This window comes from Etheostoma spectabile, chromosome 11, assembly GCF_008692095.1.
Source record: "Etheostoma spectabile isolate EspeVRDwgs_2016 chromosome 11, UIUC_Espe_1.0, whole genome shotgun sequence".
Classification (NCBI taxonomy): Eukaryota; Metazoa; Chordata; class Actinopteri; order Perciformes; family Percidae; genus Etheostoma; species Etheostoma spectabile.
In genome coordinates, this window is record NC_045743.1 from 9,205,426 (window position 1) to 9,231,751 (window position 26,326).

At 40.3% G+C, this 26,326-nt stretch overlaps 2 protein-coding genes across 3 annotated transcripts in view; one reads left to right on the forward strand and one right to left on the reverse strand.

The window, feature by feature from the left end:
- Positions 1-57: 57 nt before the first annotated feature.
- zgc:172182 (coiled-coil domain-containing protein 89) lies at positions 58-6,930 on the reverse strand. 2 transcript variants are annotated; one of them, XM_032528989.1, is made up of 8 exons: positions 6,525-6,930; positions 5,422-5,894; positions 5,080-5,210; positions 4,836-4,972; positions 4,650-4,726; positions 4,439-4,538; positions 4,252-4,354; positions 58-3,818 (listed from the first exon to the last, which is right to left on the reverse strand). In XM_032528989.1, exons 1-7 carry the CDS (start codon positions 6,582-6,584, stop codon positions 4,268-4,270), a joined length of 1,065 nt encoding a protein of 354 aa, XP_032384880.1. In that variant the 5' UTR covers positions 6,585-6,930; the 3' UTR covers positions 58-3,818; positions 4,252-4,267. The 2 variants fall into 2 exon arrangements, with proteins under 2 accessions (XP_032384880.1, XP_032384881.1); XM_032528990.1 differs by having other exon boundaries at positions 239-2,240.
- A 481-nt stretch (positions 6,931-7,411) lies between these two features.
- lrp2a (low density lipoprotein receptor-related protein 2a) overlaps positions 7,412-26,326 on the forward strand; it is a 46,900-nt gene continuing 27,985 nt past the window's right edge. Inside the window, 26 exon segments of the mRNA XM_032530334.1 lie at positions 7,412-7,533; positions 7,536-7,685; positions 13,123-13,230; positions 13,629-13,751; positions 13,984-14,100; positions 14,478-14,588; positions 14,742-14,855; positions 14,988-15,104; positions 15,668-15,811; positions 15,920-16,039; positions 16,341-16,469; positions 17,258-17,427; positions 19,612-19,835; positions 20,284-20,490; positions 20,619-20,821; positions 21,018-21,158; positions 21,315-21,518; positions 22,126-22,318; positions 22,830-22,955; positions 23,138-23,268; positions 23,481-23,618; positions 23,725-24,006; positions 24,144-24,383; positions 24,679-24,798; positions 25,294-25,410; positions 25,550-25,934. Of these exon segments, the coding sequence (XP_032386225.1) occupies positions 7,413-7,533; positions 7,536-7,685; positions 13,123-13,230; positions 13,629-13,751; positions 13,984-14,100; positions 14,478-14,588; positions 14,742-14,855; positions 14,988-15,104; positions 15,668-15,811; positions 15,920-16,039; positions 16,341-16,469; positions 17,258-17,427; positions 19,612-19,835; positions 20,284-20,490; positions 20,619-20,821; positions 21,018-21,158; positions 21,315-21,518; positions 22,126-22,318; positions 22,830-22,955; positions 23,138-23,268; positions 23,481-23,618; positions 23,725-24,006; positions 24,144-24,383; positions 24,679-24,798; positions 25,294-25,410; positions 25,550-25,934 (4,235 nt within the window). The 5' untranslated portion in view covers position 7,412.

A 26,326-nucleotide genomic window follows, 5' to 3' on the forward strand; every position in this document is an offset into this window, starting at 1 on the left:
TGAAGCAACATTGAAGCAAGTACAATCAACTGTGTATGTGTTTACTAGGGGGGTAATTCATTCTTAAATGCCACAGAATTATCATATTGTGTGTTTGTCTTTTTATTGAAAAGTGAGAGCCTTTTTAACTACCAGCAAAATCAGTTGATATACACATCAGACCTCATCTATATTTCAACTTCAACTCCTTTAAAGAAAGCACATACATTCATTTAAACAGTTAAATAGTTAGACTGCCTCATTCTGAGAGGGATGGTTATAAATACAATCTAAGAATCTTTTTTGAATGTTTTAGTTAAGTTAGTAAACCTCGCAGACAAATGTTGGACATAAACTATAACAGGCTTGTATCAGATTAAAAGAGCACTCAAGACAAAATTGCAACAACAAAAAAGAGTCCAAGCATTTTTTAAGAGGTGATATAAAAAGCATATGCATAAATTCCACAGGTGTGTGTGTGTGTGTGTGGGGGGCCCTAATTGCAAGAGCCTGGTCACCTTTGATCTAGCCCTCGACTTTAAATGATCATAACAGCGCTGACTGAGAAGCAAGGGTTTAAGGGTCTGAGATTTTAAGTATAAAATTGCTAAGCAATGGAAACTTGTAGATAAGCTAGCGAAGGGTCAATTGGATCCAGTTGTTTTACTCAAGAAACAATGGATGATCACAGTATTCTCAACAGAAACATCAACTAACTTTTGTTCACTAGATTAACCTGTTGTTGGCTATTGTGATTTGTTTCTTTTCACTGAAAAAGGGGGTTGCAACCAGTAAGCAAGTGACATGCAATATATCTTAATAACAGAAGCTGTAGGTGGTACTTCACCTTCCAGACCCTAAAAATGACCATGTGACCATCCACTAGTAGAGGTGACCTTTAAGTGCTGGTGTGGTTTAGAGAGGGGGCTGGTCCTGTGCTCGTGATTCATGGCTGCCTGCTGTGCTTAATTGGACCAGGGTTTGCTTCGCAAAGCTCCAGGCAAGAAATAATTATAAGACACAAAGGAATGTTGCACTGAATGATGGCTTGGCAAAATTCACTCTGTCACTTTCATATAATGAATGACATCGATTCATAGCATTCCAATATGCTGCAGCAACATTTACAACTTGTGAAAATTATTGTAAAGTATTATGGGTTAAAAAACAAGAACTGAACACTCTGGCACTCTGTAACAGATGGGTACAATATACTGTGAAATTCACAGTATTTGATTTTCATTACAGTTGTATTTTGAGTGGTGGTTATACTTACCTACTGATAATGTAAGTATTTTAGGGAATAAATGAACACTTCTACAGTGTCACCATGCAGCATGAGGGCAGCAGCAACAGCTGAACCAGAAATCATTAAAATCCTATATTACTCAGACAGGACATTGGGTTGAGCAGCAGTTCAAGATTACTCATAGCTGTGTCTGTGTGTACTGTCCATAGTGTGTACATTCACCTTCAGCCATCTACTATGTTGGGTGCTGTGGGACAATGCTGCAGGGGATCCACTCTCTAAAGACAATCAGCGGGAGACATGTGGCTCACATGTGGCTCTTTCTTTGAGTGAGTGAAGACACTTTTTAAGGATGGTCACTACTCAAATTGACCATAAAGTGTCTTCATTCACTTGCGATCAGTAAGGATTTCTTTTCTTTTTTTAATTAAAGCAGCTATAAAACAGTCATTTGGTCATATTATTACTTCAATCAGACAAAGCTCCAGTCATGTCTTGATGTCCCTAATCAATAACCTTTCCAAGTAACTCAGTAAAAGTCATTACCTGTTAGAACTTTTCAGCTTGTAAGTCTCAGTGGCAACAGAACATAGACCTTTCAATTCTGAAGCACCAATATGTGGAAACATATTTTATATTGTTTATTTATCCTGTGGATATAATAGATGAAACATGTCTATACTTTAAAACTTGTTTTGATTTCTTAATTTGAGTTGCTGCTGTTATCGTAATCATCAAGTCACTTTTAATATGTTGCCATCAATGTCATTGCCCTCTTTCTGTCATTGTCCCTTCAGGCAAGGGTTACGCTGCCCCAGCTTCTCAGGTAGCACTGCCCAACGGCCAGATAGTGGCTGTGATTGGTGCTGTGGTTCATGCCCAGTTTGATGAAGGCCTGCCTCCTGTTCTTAATGCACCGGAGGTGGCTGGCCGTGAGAGCAGGCTGATGCTGGAGATGGCACAGCGTCTGGGTAAGTGTGATGAATTGATACTGGGGTCTGTTTTTGGATGTCTGTTATGACAGGAAAAAAAGTGTCTTTACTGTCTCCCCTCATGCACTTCTTTAGGTGAAAACACAGTTGGGATGATCGCCATGGATGGCACAGAGGGTCTGGTCCGCGGTCAGAAGGTTCTGGATACTGGAGCCTCCATCAGGATCCCTGTGGCCCCTGAGACCTTGGGCAGGATCATGAATGTCATTGGAGAACCCATTGATTAGAGGGGTCTAATTAGCACCAAACAATAGGTTTGATGCTAGAGTTATTCTATATTTTCTTGTTGTCAACAAATCCCAAATCATAAGTTTGTCTCTCAGTACTTTTTGAATTCCTGACAAGCCTATTTGTTCCTTCTACCCCATACTATGTTGGAGACTATTTATTTAGCTGCTTCATGTCTTCATAGGATTCATTCACAATTAAAAAAAATAGGAATATGGCCTGCCTTGTCCTTTAAACAGCATATTTAAAAATAACTTATCCTCTTGCAGAACTGCTCCTATTCACACTGAAGCCCCTGAGTTCAGAAACATGAGTGTGGCAATCCTGATCACTGGAATCAAAGTTGGCACCCTACACAAAGGGGTGGAAAGATTGGAGGGTGGATTATCTGACAGCCTAGATTTTTTGTCTGCACTCATATTTTCATAAATGCATATCATGATAATTGATTATCGTGCATGTTGAATTCCTTTAGGTCTGTTTGGCGGTGCTGGTATTAGCAAGACGTTGATTATGGAGCTTATCAACAATGTGGCAAAGGCTCACGCTGGTTACTCTGTGTTTGCTGGAGTGAGAAATGACAACCAAAAATGTATCGAGTCTGGTGTCATTAACCTTAAGGACACCACCTCAAAAGTCAACACAAGGAGTTACATTTAACACACTGTTGCAGAATACTTCCAAGATCAGGAGGGACAGGATGTTCTTCTCTTTATTGACAACCTCTTTAGGTTTACCCAGGTTGGATCTGAGGTATGAACTACCAAATAGATTTGTCATTATTTTCAGATCAATATCAAATTATGATATTGTTTATGTATACACATCTTGTGTCTGAATATTTGTCTCATTATCCTTTAGGTGTCTGCTCTGTTGGGTCATATCCCCTCTGCTGTGGGCAGCCCACACTGGCCACTGATATGTGGACAATGCAGGAGAGAATTACCACTACCAAAAAGGGCCCCATCACCTCAGTAAAAGTTAGACTACACAAGATGCTAATTGCACATCAGCACACTCTCATTTTTCCTGGTTATTCATACTCAAATTGCTCATTTTGTTACAGGCTATCTATGTACCTGATGATTTAACTAACCCAGCTCCTGCCACAACTTTTGCTCACTTGGATGCAACAAATGGCTGTTAACAATATCTGCAATCCAAAAACTAAACTAAAATCTTGTCTAACAAACCTAACTGTTTTTTAGGACTACAAATCATAAAAGGACATCGTTGCTATCTTGGGTATGGATGAATTGTTTGAGGAGGATAAGCTAACTGTAGCTCGTGCTCGTAAGATCCAGCGTTTCTTGTTGCAGCCCTTCCAGGTAGCAGAAGTCTTTACTGGCCACATGGGAAAGCTGGTGCCTCTGAAAGAAACAATCAAAGGCTTCTAGAGCATTCTAGGAGGCAGAGTGATGCGTCAAGCTTCAGATATTTCTAGATGCGATTAACTTAATGGACATTTGATTATAATGCTTATTCTTTTCTTTCTTCAAGGTGAATATGATGCCCTGCCAGAGCAAGCTTTCTACATGGTGGCTCCCTTTGAAGAAGTAATCCAAAAGGCTGAGAAACTGGCAGTGGAGCATTCTTAAGCGATGTATCTGTATAGTTTAATGAGACTAAGATTTGTACAATATATTTTCTACTTAAGGAACTTTTAAGATGTCATGATAAGTACTGTTGTGTTGTATTTCCATTTCTCTGGAAAGGTGAACTTATTTTTTACATCGTTAGCACTGTCAGTGAGCAAACTATCTTGGTGAAAAATATTTGTTTTAATGAAAACATAACACTTACATATTATTGATAAAGTTTAGCACATCATATGGCGAAGCTTCTTATTTAACTCCCTTTCTTGTAAAAGGAGGTTGGTGCTGTGTTCTTTGAAGGCTTTAAAATCCTGTAAAATAATGGCAGAAGATATGTTGAGCATGTTATGTGGGCCCCTGTCAATCACATTTCAATATTGCAGATTTTAACAAACCTTTTTCAGCTTCTCATATTTTGTCATGGATTCATAAAGAGCAGACTGGAGAGACTTCACTTTAACATCTGCATTAACAGTTTCTGCTTCCTGTTCAAACCTGAGGGAAGGTCAGAACAAATAGTGTCATGGGGAATATAGACAAGGACAATACTGGTTATCCTTCAGGATTTTTCTTAAAGCAGTATTGTGTTGTTGATGCACAATTTACCTGTCCTCTGCTTCGGTGCGGGCTTTTTTCTCCTTTTTCCATTTTGTCTCCAGTTGCTGGATTTCCTCTTGTTTCTCCTGTATTTAATAGCAAGGTGTTTGTAAATAAAGCAATTGGTTCATCTGTGGAGATCTTTTTCGTTTTTTTTTCATTTCAGTGAAGAGAGCAAATAGTATATTCAATCACCTGTATTATTTTCCCTCTTTCAATAGACAGACACAGTAATTTGTCCTTCTCTATGGTGAGGCTTGTTGTGCTTTCTCTCATCTTGGTTTCCTTGAAAGCATGCTCTTCTTCAGCATTTTGTAGATTCAGCTTTAAGGCTGATTGTGAACAGAAGCCCAGACATTTGCAAGTGCTTTACAAGTACTACTACTACCACTTGAGAATATAATATAATATTGAGAATAATAAAACATTGACTATTCACCATTGCACATTTCTACAGCATCTCTTTGTTGTTGTTGAGCATCATGCAATTGATGAAGTAGCAATGTGCACTTGGATTGATGCTGAGCGGTTTGTTCCAGGAGTTTTGACTGGCATCCAACTAATTTCTCCCTAAAAGATAGTTTTACAATTCAGCAAAGGTATTAAATTTAACAACAAACAGAGAAACAAATCAGCAAATGCTCACATTTTAAAAAGCTTAAACCAGGGAATGTTTGGCAGTTTTACTTAATAAATTACTCATAAGATAATCAAAATTGCTGTTGATTACTATTATGTTGGTTGACCAATAGATTGACCTTTCAGCATTATTAATACTCACTGATATTCAATTTCCTTATTTGTGTATTTCTTTTTCAGTTGTTCGATTTCTTGCATCTGTTTTTGAACAAAGACTTCTTTATCTTGTAATTTTTGGGAGAAAAGAGTGTCATTTTCTGACTGCAGCTGTTTGTTTTCCAGCTTTAACTGATCATTCTGACTTTTGTACTCTTCCATGAAAGCAATAATTGCTTGATTGTTGGCAGCTAGATCCATAAATCTCTTCTCTAATAGCTCTGCTTTCTTTCTTTCACTGTCCAGTTCTGTCTGGCAGTCTGTTACTCGGCTCTCTAGCTCCGTATTGATGTTTTGCAGGGCTTGACATCGAAGAAGCACCTCATCTGCTCTCTCTTTCAACATGCAGATCAGACTTGACTGTTCATCTATCCTGGACCGCAGCATCCCTGTCTCTGTTGCATCATTCGCAGAAATGCTTCGAAGTTTCTCCAGTGACTCCCGAACAATGTCCATGGGCTGGGAACAAGGGAAAATGCGTCATGTGATGAAACATGATTCACAGGTGCTTTTGGGAGCTCTAGTAAAGTCATGCTGTGTTTGGACATGGGCCTGACTGATATTGTTGAGGCTGACACTGATATCATTTGAGATGATATAGCTAACTAGCTATCTGTGAGGAAAAAAACAAATCCAAATAAACTTTAGATGCTCTCTTGGGCTTTAGTTTGAACAAACTTTTCTTTTCTAACGTTAACTTCTGACCTTAACGCTATACATTTGAGTGGCTTTATTTTAAACCATACATAATATGTAGCAAACTTTATATTATTAAACTGGTCAAATATATGTAACGTTAGTGGAGTAACATAGCTAGCTAACGTTACAAAACACAATATTTCCCTGCAATGTAGCGTTAGCTAGCTGGCTAACTTGACATCTAAGTTGGAGTGTAACGTAACGCTAACTCAGGAGACGGCTATACTAGCAAGTTAACGTTAACTAGCTAGCTAAAATACTAACTTTTCATGCATCGTTTTACCCATAGACATATAAAAAGATAAAGATAAAGATAAAGATCTTTATATGTCTATGGTTTTACCAACGGAGGACCCCACAGATTTATCGTTGTCATTGATAGTTTCTTACCAGCGTCGTGTTGCCCTCCACCTTCATAAAGTTTTCTGCATTTCTCTGTGGGGTTGCCATAATGAGTACCAACGTTAGCTAATTAGCTAACTTTTCCACTTCAGGGCTCGGTACATTCCTCATTTCATTTCTCCAAGTTTTAGTTGCTCGGTTGCTAATGGCAACCATCTTTGAGCAGTCCTGTGATTTACGGTTAGGTGCTAGATCGGATCCACTAGACGTGTCGACATCACAGGACGCGCCTCGTGGCCTTCTATGCTCGTGGCCAACATTGATTTATTCTGCCTCTGATTGGTTTACCCTGATTTTCTTACCCAAACCCTAACCAATCCCAGGTCCCCATGCCCAAACCTAACCACGTCAATCCAGAGCCATAGAGAGATTGCAATCTGCGTCGACCGTTCTAGCAGTTCCGATTTAGCATCTAAAGTGTTTTTTTAGAGCAGGCTGCAGCGGCAGGTGGAACGCTGATGCCTCTGCTTGGCCACATGATGGAGGTGTTGGACTACTGATCAGATGTTTGCACTATTAAGTGAACGTTATCGAAAAAAGTATGTTGGAAGAACCTAACGTTAGTTTTCTTATCTTGTTTAAACCATGTTTCACTTTGGTAGGCCTACTGTACATTTGTAGTCACTTAATGGAATGGTGCAGTGCAACTGGCAGTTTAAACCTGATTAACGTTACGTGACTGGCCTGAGCCTTTAGAACACTCATACTTTTCGTTGTTTTACATTTGTTTATTACTCCCAGCATTATTTTGCTCCCCAGCGCCCGCGTGCACCCTCCTATAAGTGCGTGGCAAATAAACAGTGTTGATACCTGGTCCTGCTGTGAGTGAAAAATCACTGGCACTCAGGACAGGTCGGACCCATAAATCCGAACTGGATGGCATTATGCAGGTTCCAGGGCCAGAGGGATTTATCCGGAGGGCTGAGGCAGGCTTGGGGGAGCGGCTGTCCTGGCCTTTGTGTACGCCCCTTTTCATCAACTAGCGGGCCAAGAAAGACAGACAGAAAAAAGCAACAGCATCCCAGCCCAGTCCCTACAGCTCCTCCATCTGCACAACGGAGCTGGACGGACCGGCCAGAATGTGGAGAGCACTGCTTCTTCAACTCTTCCTCGTCTTTATATGTTGTGTAAGATGGTGCAACTCTGAAGGTAAGTAGTGTGATTTTGTTCCTTCTACATTTTCCCCCGTTCACACAGGCTGTCAGCTGAATGATTTATTGAGGACCTGCAGAGTTGTAGTGCTACCACTGATTCACTCAGTGCACTTGTTGCTCATCAAAACAAACCAGTTACTGTGCAGGGAAAATGTTGCTAAATTAAAATGCTTCTGTAGTGATTTATTGATTTATTTTCTTAGCACAGAACTATAAATTGCACACCTAATGAGTTACAATACACATTCTGTTGAGAATCAAAGAGGTTACATCAACTAAACACATGAATAACCTTGTTGATGATTCAAAAAGCAACTATAGTGGAACACAATCTTCTTTAGTCATTTTGATGTGGCCCCTAGGTAATGTTAGTCTGGCTCTAGAGCTAAATGTTTTACAACATAGTATTACTTTAAAGGTTGAGCACAAAGCCTTCCTCAGACAGATTGGAAGTTCTCTTGAGGAACTTTTGCCTGAGCTTTACTGTTGCTAGGTAACAGAAAAGAGCATGTGACTTACAGACAATCTGTGAGGACTGAGAGCTACTGGTACAAATCCCATTCAGTGGAGCAGATTTTACGCTGCAAAACCACTTATTCAAATTCGATTCCAGCTCATGGAAGAACTTTATTTTTTAATTCAAGACAGAGACGGACAAAATGCTCACATACTGCTCTTTATACATGACGGTCTTGTGTTTTGGCTCTTGTGTTTGTAGCCCAGCAATATCCTGCTTCTCAAATTGTAATCTGCTTTCTTTTTGCTCAACCCTTAGTATGTAAGCTCCTTAGTGTGAATCAAGCAACTAATTACACTGCAGCTGCTGCAGAATGGAACCATTTCTACCTAAGTAACAGTCTGGAGTGAAGTAAAATCTGTACCAAGAGTAAGGTCATCGCCTCAGCTTTCTTATGTATTTATTATAAAATATCTTGGACCAATTTCCTCTGGCTAACAGGCACATAAAAACAGAAATGGTGGACTGTCCATGCCAAAAAAGACAACAACAACAAATTCACTTGGCATTTCCTTTGAATCACAGCAGGCACAGTACTTGTAGCTGACATATGCTGATGACAACTGAGGTGTACAAAATGATGACTTGACTTAATCCGTTCACTCTCGGTAGACTTTGTCAGCATGTGCACGTTGATCATTAGCTTGAATTTGTTGTGATTTACAGACAGTGATTGGTGACTGTTTAAACAAAAGTCATGCAGTCATTCAAGGTTTAAAAATGTAATCAAACATTCCATGTTATACAAAGTAGTAAGTGCTTCCTGAAGGCTATCTGCTGGTGTGAGAATCAGACTGAAGGATGTGTTACTTGATAATATACGCAGGGAGATAAGTAATGGTTTAATAATGTAGTTTTACTATGAGGGGAAATGATACCTTCTCTAACCTCTTTTCCTCCACAAAAATACTTAGTTTAATAAATGTTTCTTCCATAACCTTCTGTAACACATTGACCAGTCCTTGGGCTTGATACTACTGCAGAATGCTTACAATGGCATAAATAGCTAATGTAACAGTCTGTTATTAACTATCCTCTGCCATTTTTGCTGTTCCAGACAAATTTTGTCACTAACTGAGTTGTTTTTTCCTCTACATTGGCTAGCGGGTATCTTAACAACATATTAGGGGAACAGTAAGAACTTTGATGGTGTTACAGAGTAAGTTTTTATTTCACAAAATGGAATATGAAACAGAATAATGAAAACATTCAACAACTTTGTTCATGTAATTGGAGTCTGCTAATATTTTGGTCAGGTCTGTCTTGATTTGATCCCACTTATTTTTAGTTTGAGTCTGTAATGGCTGTAAAAAAAAAAAAAAGTCTTCTGTTGTGTTCAAACTTTTCAAGACACAAACTCGGCACATGCATGTTAAACCTCATGCATGCCAGCGTCTTTCCGGTGTAGGAGCCTAAATCCTTGCGCAACAGTTACAGTGCATTAGAAACAGGAACACAGTTGGCACAAATCAAGAGCAAATCCTTTCTTTTCCTGCAGCTCCCTACAGACAATGAGGATGGAGTTTAGCCTCCAATAAACTGTAAGTTAGCTGTGACTCAATATACGGAGGGAAAATAAGTTGTCCAGTTTCTCTCTAATTGCATTGTGACAACTTAATTTATAATTCATTCTTTTCACTCATGCTTTTGTTAAGACACGTACCAAAAATCATGTTGAGTATTTCTCAATTCTAACTAGACCAAGGCTTTATTTAGTCCTCTTTTTTGCTCCCATGCCACTGCCAAAGCCTCCTCACTTTTTCACTGATTTGTGTGTAGCAGTAAGTGCCAAAGTCACTTGTTTGGCAATTGACTGCATTCTGCTGCATTGATTTCCATATGAAATAGGCAGCAGCACTTCGCTCTGACAGCCTGGATGGGTCCAGTGTTTCATGCTGCCAGCAGCCGTTTTCTCCCCTTTTTTCTGCACACATTCACTGCGTCAAAACAAGACGGTATTGATGAAAGCTTGAAGACATGTTTCAGGCGCTCCACGTGACTAGAAAGACATGTTTCAGTGTTAGAGGACAGGTGTTTTCTTAATGGGTGGCCGTGTGAAGGGAGCTTATGTTCCACTTTTGTTTAACCTTTTCTCAGGAAGTAAGCCTTACTGTACTCTCCTTTCTGCTGAGTACTTTTTTAGGGTGACACTTCCAGTTATGAGTTTGGATCCCTATTGGCACCTCTTTTGTGCCATTGTAACTTCACAGTGGGGGTTAAGGCGTATGGGGGGTTTCATTCTAATGAAAATTCCTCTACTACTCTTCTTTGTTGGGCAATAGTAGGGTGCCCTTATATTTCTGCATGGTTGGTGTGGTGCTCTTTCCTGCTGTGGGTTTAAGTTGCTAATTAGGAAAGACAAGGGATAGGAAAACATTAAATTACACAAAAACACACAAACAAAAAACTAATAAAAAAAGCACTGATCATTTTACTCAGATTAAACATTCGTAATACAATTTGCACCCTGACTTTTATTTTCTCAAATAATGATTGACAGTGAAATTGCAATTTTTTTCAGGATGAAGACATAGAAATTTAACGGTTAAGGAAATGTTACAAAGAAGACGTTCTTTTCAGAATGTAAGAAGAACCCTCGCACAAGATAGTGCTGTTGAAAGGTTCGGCTTCAGTGTATCTGTCACCTTTCCCAGAAGTAATACTGTCAGGAAACACTGGCAGCATTTGAAAGCCTCCAGCAGATTGGTTTCTCCTTGGCATACGTGGTTTTAAGTTATCAACCAAGGCATGAATGTACAGTGGTGCTCATAAGTTTACATGCCCATGCTTAAGTTGACTAAAAAGAGGAATAAAAAAATCATGTTTTGGAAATTTATTTAAAAAAATTAAATAGCCCCACATCATAACATACCCTTCACCATACCTAGAGATTGGCATGATTGTATTTCAGTTACCCTCATAGCTGGTTTGATTTGCATTGAGAGATGATTTTATGGAAAGTATCCCATGCCAATCTCTATGTATGGTGAAGGGTATGTGATGATGTGGGGCTATTTTAATTCCAAAGGCCAAGGGAACTTTATCAGGATGCATAGTATCCTGGATCCATGAAATAACTGGCCTTTAAAAATAAAAATCTGCTTGCCTCTATGAGAATTTAACATAGGAGTATGTCTACTTATACCCCCTCTATTTTAAGGAAGAACATTTATTTATTTACAATACATTATTCATTCACAAAGAAAATTGGTGTCCTTACAAGTTGGATTTTACCTCATTTTTTAATTAAGGCATTAAGATTTTTTTATTCCTCTTTTCAGTCAACTTAAGCATGGCCATGTAAACTTATGAGCACCACTGTAAGGCAGCTATAAACATTTTGCTTTGTTATTAATTTGTTTTGCTAATTTTTGCAATTTTATTTTATTTATTTATTTATTTGTTAATTATGTTTCTGTTTTTTTAACATTGTGGTCCTGTACAGACAGTAGTGTTGTCTGGACATTCAAGACTTAAATGTAATAAATCTGCCCTTCATTGTCGAGGGAAATATTGTATTTTTGTTAAATAGAGAGCATCTCCTTGCAGTTATACTGTATGCAACCCTGCTGCTATGCTATAGATGATGCTGAAACCTCCAGGATCACTGCCTTCTGCAACAAAGACTCCCTTTGAGCAGATTGTGAGCAATTTTATCATTAGTAAACTGAGCAGGAAAAAAGGTTTTCTCTCCTGGATAGCTGCTGAAGGAGTTAACTATACAGCTTGTGTGCCTAGGTTGGTTGTAAAGTAGTTTGGTTTTTTTTGTTGGCAAATTAAGTATTCTTGATCGGAGCGTATGCAAGGCTTTTAGTGCAGTAGCACAGGCAGTGACCCCACAACTGTTGTGGAAGTGATCCATCTTTAAAAGAGAACATTACATAAAAGAGATGATAAACCTCTGACTCTAAATACAATCAACGCCTTATTCACGCAGCATTTATCAAGCCAATAGGCTGCAGGTGTGTAGGCAATTCATTTTTGGAAGTTTACCTTTAAGAAATTACATTTTCTCTGTCACGTGCCTATAATTCCTTATAACTAGTAACTTCAAGCCATGAAGGTGTAATTGTAAAATCGTTGCTATGGAATTACTGCAGCATTTGATTAAGTAACCTCAATATTTAGCAAATGTAAAAAGCTATCTGATTAAGAAAGAAGAATGTTTCCAAAATGCTGGATAAGACAGGACAGGGATAGATTAACTTCAAGCGAGCACCACCAATCACCACCTCACAGCTCTTCTCATGAAGAATTTGGGTTGAAATGGTCGCGGTACCACTCAGTACCACTATTTATTCCAATTACATTTCAGACCGGACAGGAACAGCATGCACCATAAATCAGGCTGTCAAAGAGACAATCAGAATTGCACATTCCTATTTGGACGGGTCTGATAGAGTGCTCTGCCACTGAACTATGCTGCCTAAATCAATCTCTCCTGGAAAACGTCAGGGAAGGTAGAGTGGTGGTACCTTATCTCTACAGATGCCACTCAGTGAGAACATCAAAAGGAGGCTCGGGATGAGTGTGGTGGGGATTGTGTAAGTGTCGGGGGGATGGCTGGCACGCTTGTCTCCAAGTCATGTCAATGCAGTAAACAACATGCTTCATCAGTGAAAGGAATCCCTGCTCCCTTATGCCATGTTTTTCTATCATAGAGTATTTAAGAATTTATTAATCCACTTTTTTTGTAACCATATTTGAATATAGTTTTTTCTCTTTGCTTCAAGGACCCAGGATAAACAGAATGACACGTTTGGGCATAATTAAATAACGATAATAGCAATGATAGTGATATAATAATTGAATTGGCAAAACATTGAAGGATTACCGTTGATAACAATCACAATAACATGAAAGAAAAAAACTTAAACTCAAGCACTGAATTATGTAAATGTTGTATTGTGTTTAGGATGCGAGTTGGGGCAGTTTCGCTGTGGGACTGGTCGATGTATACCAGGTGACTGGCACTGTGACGGCACATTAGACTGTGTGGATGACTCTGATGAACACGACTGCCGTGAGTTACTCATTATATTACAGTGCAGGCCAACATGGCACTTGAGATAATTCTTGTTGGATGTGTCATTTCAACCTAAATTACAGCAGTGGTGGAAGAAATACTGAGATCCTTTACTTAAAGACCTGCTATCAAAAGTGTGCTAGTAACCAGAAGTATAATCAGCAATGTATACAAAAAGTATCAAAGTAAAATTACTCCTCTTAAGAAGTAACTAGTGGAGCAGAAGTACATAGTCACATATGATAAAAACACTCAAGTAAAGAACAAGTAACTCAACGTTTTACTAAAGTACTATACTTGACAAAATGCACGTAGTAGTTTTCCACCAGATTACAGTTGTAAATAATGACTGTAACTGTCGTAAATACTGAAATGCTCTGTATGTATTCCCACAGCTCAGGTCACATGCGATGACAGTCATTTCCGGTGTTTGAGTGACGGCGAGTGTATCCCTGTTGTGTGGCTGTGTGATGATGAGGAGGACTGTGAGGATGGTTCAGATGAGAGGCACCACTGCCGTAAGTGCATTTTTACATTATTAGCCATTTTCCAGGTGACCTTATAAATGTTTTGTAGAGATTACACCAAGTAATTGTAATTTGCATTTTAAAGATAACAAGATATTTCAGAAAGGGTCTGTGTTAGATGGTTGTACAGGACCTATATCTACTGTACAAGAAGATGTATATAAGAACTTTGTGAACAAAATCTGTCTTTGTGCTGCTAAGTCACTTTCCAATCTGTCCCCAGCTGGAAGGACGTGCACCAGTAGCCAGTTCAGTTGTAGTAACGGGCCATGCATCCCAGGCGAATACAGATGTGACCGTCTGGCGGACTGCTCAGATGGGTCTGATGAGAGAGACTGCCGTAAGTATTCTCCAGGGTGGTTACCCTTTTTTGTATCTCAGGCTCAAGGCTGAGGCATTTTAATCAATTTGTTAAGATTAAGAGGCTTGCTGACTGACAGAATGGGCCACAATATGCTTCTTGTTGTCAGAGGTTGATTGCAGATTCCTTGGTGGATTAGTCAAGCTGAAGTTCAGCTGCTATGCTATTATTGTTCTGACATCGTAGACTCACAGCTCTACACACTGTGGTAATCTCACAATTGCATAAAGAATGCTGTGGCCGTCTTTTATCCTTCCCATTTGCAGAGCTTTTCACATGTTAAAAGCTAAAAAGAACACAGTTGTCACCCTGATCTGAATGAACAGCATTGCCCTGATGATAATTTAATCTTTCAGATTACCCCGAGTGCACACAGCTGAGGTGTGCTAATGGGGCCTGCTACAACCGAACCCAAAGATGTGACCAGATGCTTGACTGTCGTGATGGCTCTGATGAGGCAAATTGCAGTAAGAAGCCAGTTAATTGTATTGTTAAACTATTCATGTGGAAGCCATTGTTGAGCTTTCCACAACGTGCAATTAACAAAGCACTACCATCCATAGCATGGCACCATCACCAAATAGATCTTTTTTTGTCTTTTTTTGTTGCATTTTCTTTAGCACAGCACTGCAATACAGGCCTGTTTCCGTGTCATAACGGGGTGTGTGTTCCTCAACGCTACATCTGTGACCATGACGATGACTGTGGAGACAGAAGTGATGAGCTAAACTGCAGTATGTCTTTCGAACCTCCTTTCTCTTTTAATCAGACCCCACTGTCTGTCTTATGACTCTTACCTTCACCCAGATAGATGTTCTTTGTCTCTGAACTTTTCTGTGTATTGGCATTCTCCATTTTACCTGCAGCATATCCTACATGTAGAGGGAACTACTTCACCTGCCCCAGTGGCCGCTGTATCCACCAAGTCTGGGTTTGTGATGGAGAGGATGACTGTGAGGACAATGCAGACGAAAAAGGCTGTGGTATGGACAACAGTTGGAAACCAGTTGTCATAAACCCTATTAATTGTTGCTGTAAGGAGCTAAAATGTTAGAGATTTGGCTGGTTAAAAAACACTAGAATGTGTAACAACTCAACATCTCTGTGTGACCCAGTCTCCATGGTTTGTTCGGGCTAGCAAGATGCTATGTCTGTGCTCCTTTAAGTGTGTTATTCAAATGCCTCTTTGTGGCACAAGATCATGCAGGCCCCCAAAGGGCTTTAGAATTCCTCCACACCGCTGTGAAGAGTGTGTGTTTTTAGAGGATGGGCTGCTGAAGCCCTCTGAGCCCCCATGTGACCCCCTCAAAGCTCCACTCCCATCCATCGATTTAAAGTGACAGTAATTTCCCTGACAATAAAGTCCCAGTCACAATTTTCTTAAGATCAGCACCACATTCCTGTGGAAATTAGGCTGCTATACACTCAGTCACACAATATTTTGTAAATCAGTCAAATACCAGGAAACTTCTCTGCTGTTTTGTTTTCCGATTTAGATTAATTTTGTAAGCTTGCAAAGACAAAGATGAATTTGTTTTGTCTTCAGGTAATGTACCGCGGGAATGTTACCCAGGAGAATGGCCCTGTCCATCCTCTGGCCAGTGTATCCCTATGGATCAGCTATGCGATGGGACAGCTCACTGTTTTGAGGGAGAAGATGAAACTAACACCACTGCTGGGCGCAACTGCAGTTAGTACCAACACAACTTGTGTCAAGTACAAATTAGGACATCTAATATCACTGAAAATGTGCTATTGAAGTATATTCATTCACTCGTGTGGTTTCTGTGTTGGTCAGGTATCTGGAGATGTGCCTCTCTGAGTTGTGAGCATCGTTGCCATGCCTCCCCTGATGGAGGGACCTGTTCTTGTCCTTCTGGATACATTGTCAGCATCAACGATAGTCGCTCATGCATAGGTATATATCCTTCATTGATTTTACATCACCCTTGCCCAGTGATTGAGATTCTTTATTATGATAACTTGGGATGTTCATGATTTTCCTTTTAATAGAAAGTATCTATTATATTATGTATATATTTGGCTCAGTAAATGAGATAAGCAGTAGCTAGCGCAAATTTAAAAGAAATGAGGGAGAACATTTAGTTGATTCAGATCTCATTATAGCCGTATTTTGTCTTAAATGTGTTGAAAGTGGAATTAGACTCAAACTAAAAAGTTTAATCCTCAAATTCTGTGATTTTGATTTCATGCGGAAGACTTTGACGACTGTTCAATGTGGGGAGTCTGTGACCAGCTGTGTGAGGACCGCATAGGCTCCCATCGCTGCAGCTGTCGAGAGGGCTACACCCTGGAGCAGCACAGATACTGCAGAGCTGACGTCTCAAGTAAGTGCCCCTTTTTCTGCTTGCCAACCACTGTGGCTGCTTTACTAAGCCTCTGCACTTCTTTCTGGTGCATTGTTGCGTACCAAATGTTTTACTCTTTTACTCTTGTGTAACAGAAAGAGCGTTGACTGAGAGGATGAGCTCTCTGCCTTTAGCTTTGGTGAAAAGAGGCCAGAAAGTAGTCTACCTTCATTCATCTGAGTCAGGGATCTAAATTAATGTGCTACATTCTGTAAATTTAGAATGATAATTTAGGTGAGCATCCATCCATACCATGCATCCATTTAAGTGCAAGACTTATTCCCCCAAAATGCACCACGGAGCGCAAGAGGAAGTCATTCCTTTGACTCATTCCTCTGACTCTCAAACTCTCAAACTGATTCTCAAACTTTATAACTCCTCCCTCTAAGTGTCTGACACACAGACACTTAGTGAGTTAGAAACTGTACAATATTATCTGTTTTTTTGAGCAATACTCTGATGCTGCTATTTATTCATTGTACACCATTACCACTCCTTAACTATGTAAATACTGTATCATAAAAATTCCTTTAACTATGTAAATACTGTACATATCCACACTCCTTATATTTCTTTATATCTCTACTGGAATATTTATATACTCTTGGAACTGTAACAGAATCTTCCTTCGAGGATCAAAGTATTTCTGATACTACAACATTGATTACTGCTGTAATACCAATCTGACTCTGGTTCCAATCTGAAAGTTTCAAATGACTTCCCTACGCTGTGTTTTGTTAACTTGTTGTGTTTTGTTTCTGCTGCAGCTGGAGTCCCTTCCTTGATATTTTCTAATGGCAGAGACCTGCTAATAGGTGACATTCATGGCAACAGTCTACGCACTTTGGTTCATTCACAGAACAGAGGGGTTGCAGTGGGAGTGGACTTCCATTATAATCTCCATAGGATCTTCTGGACTGATACTATTCAAAATAAGGTTATTTTATATCCAATTTAAATTTTACAACCTTATATGTACATATTTACTACAGTGTTTGTCTTAGAGCATTACCTTAATGAAAAAGATTGTTATGCCTGGATAAGAGGTTACAGGAGCAGACCAGTTTTTTTGTTTGAGGAAATACTTGAGTCAGTCTGAAGCTGGCCAGGATGGAATTCTTTCAGTTATCCTGTGAAATATCAGCAATGTTGATACTATAATAATGGGATAGCTGTTGGCTCCTTTGGGGCTGGGTCATAATGAAGGGAAGTAAATGTGGAATGGAATCCAAATGGCCTAATCTTGAAACCTGTCCGATAGGCTGCTATGATGTTCACATACCAGGGAGTAATTTTTGTAAGTTGAGCTAGTTTGAAGTAATCATGCTGTATTTGTTTTCAGTAGCACTGTCCATCTATATGCATTCTTTGGCCAGCTTAAAAGTCTTTGTTCAGTCTATGTCTTGGCCCCTCAATGGTTTGAACTGCAGCCACTGGGCTAAAAGGCTAAGGCATATCTCTGACTGGGCATCGGTGTATATCAGCCAACTCCATGGCAGTATGTCAGATTAAAAGTAGGTAAAGCACAAACAGGGTATGTGAATGCAACCAAAAAGGTTAAACTATCAGGCTATTTCCACATCTTTAGTTTCCCTTTAAACAGGTCAGTTGAAATCCTGCTTTTTAGACGTCCGGATCTTGTTTCAAAAGAAGCAGAGCTGCTAAGAGCAAACTCTAACCAACTGCATGGTGCCAAAGCTTCCAGTCTGAGAAACTAGCGCTATCATAGTATCAGTAGAGTGGCAAGTACAGAAAACTTTACATGTAACAAGACAGACTCAGAAAAGAAAACAAATTATTTTGTTTCTTTTCTACTTCTAAAGTGTGTTTTAATAGTAGATTCATGCTTTCTCAAAAGGATAGGTTCACATTATTTAAAGTCATTTAAACTCACATGCCTGTAAGGATTTGCTGTTAAAACCCAGAAGCGGACAGAAATACAGCTTGACGTTGTAACACAGTTTTATTTCTGAATCGAAGACTGTAGTAGAATGGACTGGTGGGGGAATCTTCTCAGGAGACAGAGCAGTAGTGGACACAGGCAGGAAAGACGAGGCTTGCAGGGTTGGCGATTGCAGGCGGAGAGTGGCGTCTGCAGGCAGGTTCAGCAGAATAGAGTCCTTCAAGACACAAGAAAAAACAGCATTAAGGTGGGCAGGCCAAAAAACAGCAGGAAACAAAAAGGTCTGAGACAGTTACTGGCTGACCTTTCACCTACTTGACCAGACTAACTATCCAGCAACAAACAGCGCGCAACCACAGCTTAAATGCTGCGTTGATGGGTCACAGTAAACAGGTGGGTGATTAGAGATCGCCTGCAGCCGCGCGTCATACCAAGAGTGGCAGGTCACATGCTGCACTGTGAGAGAGGACAATGGAGAGAAGGCTCCAGGAAACCCCAGCCTGTCACTTCCCCACTTTCGGCTTCGTGACAATGTCCATACATGTTTTGTTCGCTGTAATTGTTCTCCTGTTCATACTGATCACAAAGTGAGCAATTTCAATTTAAGTTATGGGGGACAAAATCCAAGGTCTGTGTAATGTGTAAAAATGTATTCGAAAGTGCAACCAAAACTAATGTGGAAGCTTTTGAAATATGCTCACTTGATTTGTCTGAGATACAGCTGAAGCCTAAAGGCTTCTAAAGCTAAATTACAAGAATGTAAGAATAGCGCAGACCTCTGCCATAGTATGCCCTATCTCACAATGTTAATGCAGTGTGAATTATCTTAGTTGGTAACTTATTTTTAGATTATTCCGACACCAGTGCAGCACAAATGCCCTACCTTGCAATGTTAACAAGAGTAAAACCTAATTTTTGTATCTGCCCCGTGATTCGGATCTGTTCCAAAATGTAATGGGTTTGTGAAGGTTGTAAGTAATGTTTGTTGACAGACAGACAAACAAACAAACAAACCAACCAACCAACAAACAGACAAACTAACTTCTTGGAGGAGGTAATAAAACTTTAAATGTTGCATGCGAGTATTGTATTAAGATACACTTAATAAATACACTTTCTCAATAAATGTGAACTTATCTTTTATCTTCCTTTTATATCTTGAAGCAGTGACCACCTAAGAGCAAATTTCCTGACAACAATGGCATCTTTTGTGTACAGGTGTTTTCTGTGGACATGGACGGTTCCAATATGCAGGTGGTTTTAAATGTATCAGTTGACTACCCTGAGAATTTGGCGGTGGATTGGGTGAACAATAAACTGTATGTGGTGGAGTCCAGCGTCAACAGGATTGACATGGTGGATTTTGATGGAAGTAACCGGGTCACACTCATCACTGAAAACCTTGGAAACCCGAGAGGACTGGCGGTGGACCCCACTGTCGGGTAAGCACATCTCCCAGTTTCCATCCATTGAGCAATCCACCCATTCCCAAACCCCACATACAGTATCTGTCGTGCTCCATTGGCATGGAATAATGGAGATGTGTGTGTGTGTGTGTGTGAGATTAGCAGATTGCCCTGGGTGGATTAGTGAGGAGCAATGTAAGTGATGACCCTCATTGTAATCCAATAGTATAGTTCAGGGGGGGGAGGAGAGCCAGGTGGCTGCAGATAAATTGCTTATCGTAAATGAATGTACAGCTCTTTGGGTAGATGCACAGCCACCCAGCTGGGGACATAATTTGATAATGTGGATGCTAGACTTAAGTAACAAGAGTAAAGTCTCCAAGATTACAAGAAATGTTTTTTCTGTGGTCCTAGCCCCTGTACATAGCAGTCCTCATGTAATGATCCATCCGAAAACGATTAAACATTTAACCTCCTTTCACAGGTATATGTTCTTCTCAGATTGGGAGGCAGTGAATGGACAACCAGGTCTGGAGCGGGCCTTCATGGATGGCACCAATCGTTATGGGATCATTGGGAGTAAACTGGGTTGGCCAGCCGGTGTCACTCTGGACATCGAAGCCAAGCGCATCTACTGGGTTGACAGTCGCTATGACTACATTGAAACTGCAACATATGATGGCCTTCATAGGTAAATATGTCATGTGTTATTCCTCAAAAATAATCATCTTTTATTTACAAAAACATAAAAGCAAATCATGAAGTAGAAAGGTCCACAGTTTATAATATATGTCAATGTTCTCAAAAATATTTCAATAGAAAATCCGTGGTCCATGGAGGTGCTGTGATCCCACACCCATTTGGCATCAGTCTATTTGAGCACAATGTCTATTTCACGGACTGGACCAAGATGGCCGTGATGAAAGCCAACAAGTTTACTGACAGCAGTCCTCAAGTTGTTTACAATACATTTCAGACTCCACACGGAGTAGCAGTGATACATCAGCTGAAACAGCCATATGGTAAGTCGCTCAATGCAATAAATGTATGTTCTTCAGAGTACTCACAGTATAATGTTAATTTACCTAGATATATTTTCTGCCATGTAACTGCCAGTGTTTCTAAATGAAGAACCATGAATAGCTATGGACAAAGAAAATCTGAATCTATAAATTTTATACAACTTTACTGGGATTTGTTTTTTGCTTTGGTCTGTAGTGCCAAACCCTTGTAGTGTAGACAGAGGAGGATGTCAGCAGATCTGTGTTCTGAGTCACAGGAGTGACAATGGAGGACTGGGTTACCGCTGCAAGTGTCGCATGGGCCATGACCTACATGCCGATGGCAAGCGATGTTTTGGTAATAGAACATTTCTCTTATAACTTATAAAGTGTTTTGTTTTTTGACAGATCCCAGTATGTGTCCTTAATTCTGAACATGTAATGGTTCACCTTTTATACTCACCTGTACAGCAACTATTATGTTTCAAATGGTCTTCTGGTTTCCTATCTTCAGCTGTGAGGCAGTTTCTGCTGTTCTCCAGCCAGCTGGCCGTCAGAGGGATCCCCTTTAACCTCTCTTCTCAGGAAGACATCATCCTGCCCGTCACTGGATCACCTTCCTACTTTGTCGGGGTGGATTTTAGTGCGGAAGACGATGCCATCTTCTTCTCAGATACAGCCAAAGATATTATCTATAAACAAAAAGTGGATGGGACTGGTGAGCATCTTGTTGGTCGCTCTACAGTAGCTGAATTGTTGAGAATATCCTGTTCATATTCACAGCATTACAAATACATAATAACACAAGGAAAGACATGGTATAGTATGAAAACTCTCAGCAGCTTATGTTCCCAATGTTTTCTCTGTGCTTACATCCTTAGATAATTTCTTTCTTTGCAGAGAGCTTGACCATGTGATTTAGCCAGGCTTATACAGGGAGTTAAGGGAGTGCCTGATGGGGCCGACTGGTACTATGGGGAGGGAGTGGACAGGAGAGAGGACATTGGAAAATCAACTTACATCCAATACTAATGACCTGAAAATGAGTAGGACAGACTTATCAATAATGTTTTACCAGACATTTTTGATATTTAGTTTCAAAACTGTCACCTAAGGTGTGGAAAGTAGTTAATAATGTCCACGAGGAGTCACACTACAAAAAAAGCAACACCAGTACTCTGACCACTGATGTTGTTTTTGGAGCTGCTCTTGTTTTTTCTGTCTGGTCCACATGGTGAAAATGCAAGCTGACAGCCTATTTATTGAAATGTGTTCCTCTTTCATCTCTGTGTTAAACGGTGGTCTGACTGCTTTGATCTGCACAGGCAGGGAGGTACTGGCAGCTAATAGAGTGGAGGGAGTGGAGGACCTGGCTTATGACTGGATTTCAAAAAACCTCTACTGGACTGACCCCCGATACAGGAGCATATCTGTCATGAGGCTAGCTGACAAGTCCAGGAGAGCCATCATACAAAACCTCAACAATCCTCGTGCAATTGTGGTGCATCCTCCCATTGGGTAAATCATTATAACACCAGATAATTAATAATCTTGTTGTGTTCCTTGAGGCAAATATTGGTATTTTTATACACTATAAGACTAAAAACTATTTTAACAAAGCACTTTTGAGGTTTATAGGGACTCAGTGGGATTCAGACTAGACTAGATAGGAATAAGGAAGTTTCTGCAAACAAGACTCTTAAGATGTGCTCAACCATTCAAAGACATGGCCTGTAATAAAACCCCCAACCTGATAAAAGTATCCTTATTTAGAACAAGCTTTTATTTCCAACAGCCTCAAAGTCATAAGGCCTCTGTGTCCAACAGCTCAGATTAGTTCAGCGTGAAGGGCAGTATTGTAGCAAACACTAAGAAGTTGGCTTAAACAGAAAAGCTCTACAATGTGGAAGTATCCAAAATAAAATCCAAATCAGGTAAATCAGTTGATGTTTCGAAGTATTCCATGTGGGTACATTTTTGAGTGTAATGTAATACGACAGCAAGGTTGTTGTTTATTTGTCTTTCACAGGTATATTTTTTGGACGGACTGGTACCGGCCAGCAAAGATTATGAGGGCTTGGGGTGACGGGTCTCATGCCCTGTCAATTGTAAACACAACTCTTGGCTGGCCAAATGGCCTAGCTATTGACTGGAAGTGAGTCAAACATCCTAAAAAGCTCACAGTCCCACGATACACCATTACACTTGAGATGAATGTATTTGTTTTTTTATTGTTTTACACAAAATGAATATATAAGAAATGAATATGCTACAACATTGCTTTTTTGTGGCTGTGCTTATTTTAAACCCTTGCTCCCTGTTTTGATTTCCACTCAGCTTAATGCGTCTGTATTGGGTGGATGCCTTCTTTGACAAAATTGAGCACAGCAATTTTGATGGACAAAACAGGATTTCTTTGGACCGCATAACCCAGATCTCCCATCCATTTGGTCTCACCATTTTTGAAGGTAAAAATCCCTGGAATAAACAACAAGTTGCAGTACAGAATCATGTAGTCAGTTTAAATAAAGAGGGAGCTCATTGTAATGCCGTTGACTTGAGCTGTGGTTTGTCATTCTTGCTTTAATGATGGCCATGTCAGTAGAGCAATTACTGTTACCAGGGAGGTGATGAAAGTTAAACTAATCGAGCTTTGGTATTTTGCTCCTGTCCCTTGAAGGCTATGCATATTTCACTGACTGGCGCCTGGGTGGCATTGTACGTGTGCGCAAGACCGATGGTGGGGAGATGGTCATTATCAGAAGAGGAATCAGCCACATCATGCATGTCAAGTCTTTCAACTCCAACTCCCAGATTGGTCAATAGCTTTATTCACTGCTCTTCTCACTCCACTGTTTGTGCGTAACTAAGGCTCACACTTGTCAGTCATATTCCAGGTAATTATGCTCCACTCTCCTTTTCAGGTTCCAACCTCTGCAACAGGCAGACAAATCCTAATGGAGACTGCAGCCACTTTTGCTTTCCAGCCCCAAACTCACTGAGGGTGTGTGGCTGCCCGTATGGCATGAAGCTGTTGCCCAACCATCAGACATGTGTAGAAGACCCTTCCAACGAGCCCCCCACGCTGCAGTGCGGAGCCAACTCCTTCTCCTGTGGCAACGGCAAATGTGTCCCAAACAGCTACAGATGCGATGGTGTTGACGACTGCCATGACAACAGTGACGAAGTTAACTGTGGAATTAACAGTAAAGCTTTTTTGAAAATCTAGTCTATTATACTGGTCCGACCTGACCAGAATAAAGACAATTTCATGCCCCTGGGTTTTTTCATATTCAGTTTAATATTATGATACTTTAATCAAGATCATCATCTCTTTTTTCAGACAACACTTGCTCCCCCACTGCATTCACCTGTGCTAATAAGCAATGTGTGCCGGCAAGATGGCGCTGTGACGGGCACAATGACTGTTTTGATAACAGCGATGAGTATAACTGCCCTACGCAAGTGCCTGGAACATGCCCTGCTAATCAGTTTTCCTGTGCCAACCACCGCTGCATCCCACATACCTGGCGTTGTGACACTGATAACGACTGTGGGGACGGTTCAGATGAAGCTGACTGCCGTGAGTATCTCTATAGAAGCAACAATGTGCATATGTTGAATGTCCCACCTATGTCTCTATTAGGAAAATGGGTTACTCAGAAAAAGATGTGTATGGCTTTAACAACACTGAATGTGCTGTGGACCCAATAGTACACAGTTGCCAATAGTCAGCTACTTAAAAAAACATAGATTTTGTTCCTCTAAAAAACTAAAATGACTTGAAACTCAGCCATGTAAACTGTTGTATATGTTGACAAAAAAAAGGCTAAGAGATTAGCTCATACTTTATATTGTATGACAATGTGTATTGACAGATCTGAGAAGCACATGCATTCCAGGACAGTTTCAGTGTCCAGACCACCGCTGCATAGATCCCAACTATGTCTGTGATGGGGACAGGGACTGTGTGGATGGGGCAGACGAGCAGGGATGCAGTGAGTATCTTACAGTTTTCCCTGGCCGTACTTGTAGTCACTGGTCTCACCCGGTACTCAATTATAACACATCAAGTCTTTTCACACAAGTCTGCATTTCATTAAATCTATTTAATGTCATTCTGCTTCTATTTTATTCTGAAAATAGTTGCTAAACCGATCTATTTACATCAGGTCTCATGACTATGTACTTTTCCTACAACTGTAAATTTGCTTCAGCCCTGCTTTTCACTTTAAAATATTGAGAATTGTAGCTTTACATGCCAATTCCCAATAAAGAATAACTAAATAATTTGTTATTCATTCATTCTTGAGCAAGGCCTTGTTTGTAGAGTTGTAGAGGTCAATTGAATGCTCTGTAAAATTCAACAAGCATTTGCAAAGCCTCTTAGTTTATTGATCTCATTATTTGTGTTGCACAACTGAGCTCAGCATACATACAAAACTGCAGACATGTTAAATCATTAGGTTAACATACTCAATTGGATTTTTCAGTCTACAACTGCACATTGAATGAGTTCAAGTGCTCCAGTGGTCACCAGTGTATCAACTCCTACTACCGATGTGATGGAGTCTTTGATTGCAGTGATCGCTCAGATGAGCAAGGCTGTCGTAAGTATTTCAATTCTGCCTTTGGTCATGGGCCATATTACTTAAGTGTTACTCGGTCATGCATAATTATGTACAAGGTTGATTTACATTTCTCTAATTTTGGACTGTGCTAACATGTCTTTGGGGTGTTGTATCTCAGCTACTAGGCCCCCAGGGATGTGTCACCATGAGAGCGAGTTCCAGTGTCAATCAGATGGGAGCTGTGTACCGTCTACCTGGGAGTGTGATGGTCATCCAGACTGTGAGGATGGCAGCGACGAACACCATGCCTGCCCACCTCGCACCTGCCCCTCTTCACTTGCTCGCTGTGACAATGGAAACTGTGTGTTACGTAGCTGGCTTTGTGATGGGGACAATGACTGCAGGGATATGAGCGATGAAAGAGACTGTCCCACACCGCCTTTCCAATGTCTGAGCTGGCAGTGGCAGTGCCCCGGCCACAGTCTGTGCATCAACCTCACCACAGTATGTGACAACACTCCTGACTGCCCCAATGGTGCGGATGAGTCTCCTCTCTGCAGTAAGTCTGATCCCTGCTGTTTTTGTCAGCCTGGAGCATGTTCTTTGTCTTTCAGAAATACTTAATTGTTTTATTAGGTTTCTACATTTGCTGTTTTTCTTAAATTCAATTAAATTTCCACATGGCACACAGGATCAAAGTCCCCACTGATTTTGTTTAATTTGACATTCTCCTAGTATGCTGCAAACAAGGACTTCATTTCACAGGGATTTTGTGTTGAATGTTACCTGTTTGTCTTTGGATTCTTGTGTTCAAATCATGCATGTGTGTGATTTGACCTGTATTAACATGAAAATGATCTGTGATTTTCCTTTCTTGCCTTTCTCACTACTTTCAGACGAGCCTTTGCCAGGTAGGAACAAACTCATTCAATCATTGTTAGAAAGGCTGCAAGTA

Bases quoted from the DNA above. Each gene is read 5' to 3' on its own strand.
- zgc:172182 (XM_032528989.1), bottom strand. From the start codon at position 6,584: ATGGCAACCCCACAGAGAAATGCAGAAAACTTTATGAAGGTGGAGGGC. The intron at 5,211-5,421 runs GTGAGTATTAAT...ACTATCTTTTAG, and splicing joins AATAAGGAAATTGAATATCA to GGAGAAATTAGTTGGATGCC. The intron at 4,973-5,079 runs GTGAATAGTCAA...GTTCACAATCAG, and splicing joins TGCTGTAGAAATGTGCAATG to CCTTAAAGCTGAATCTACAA.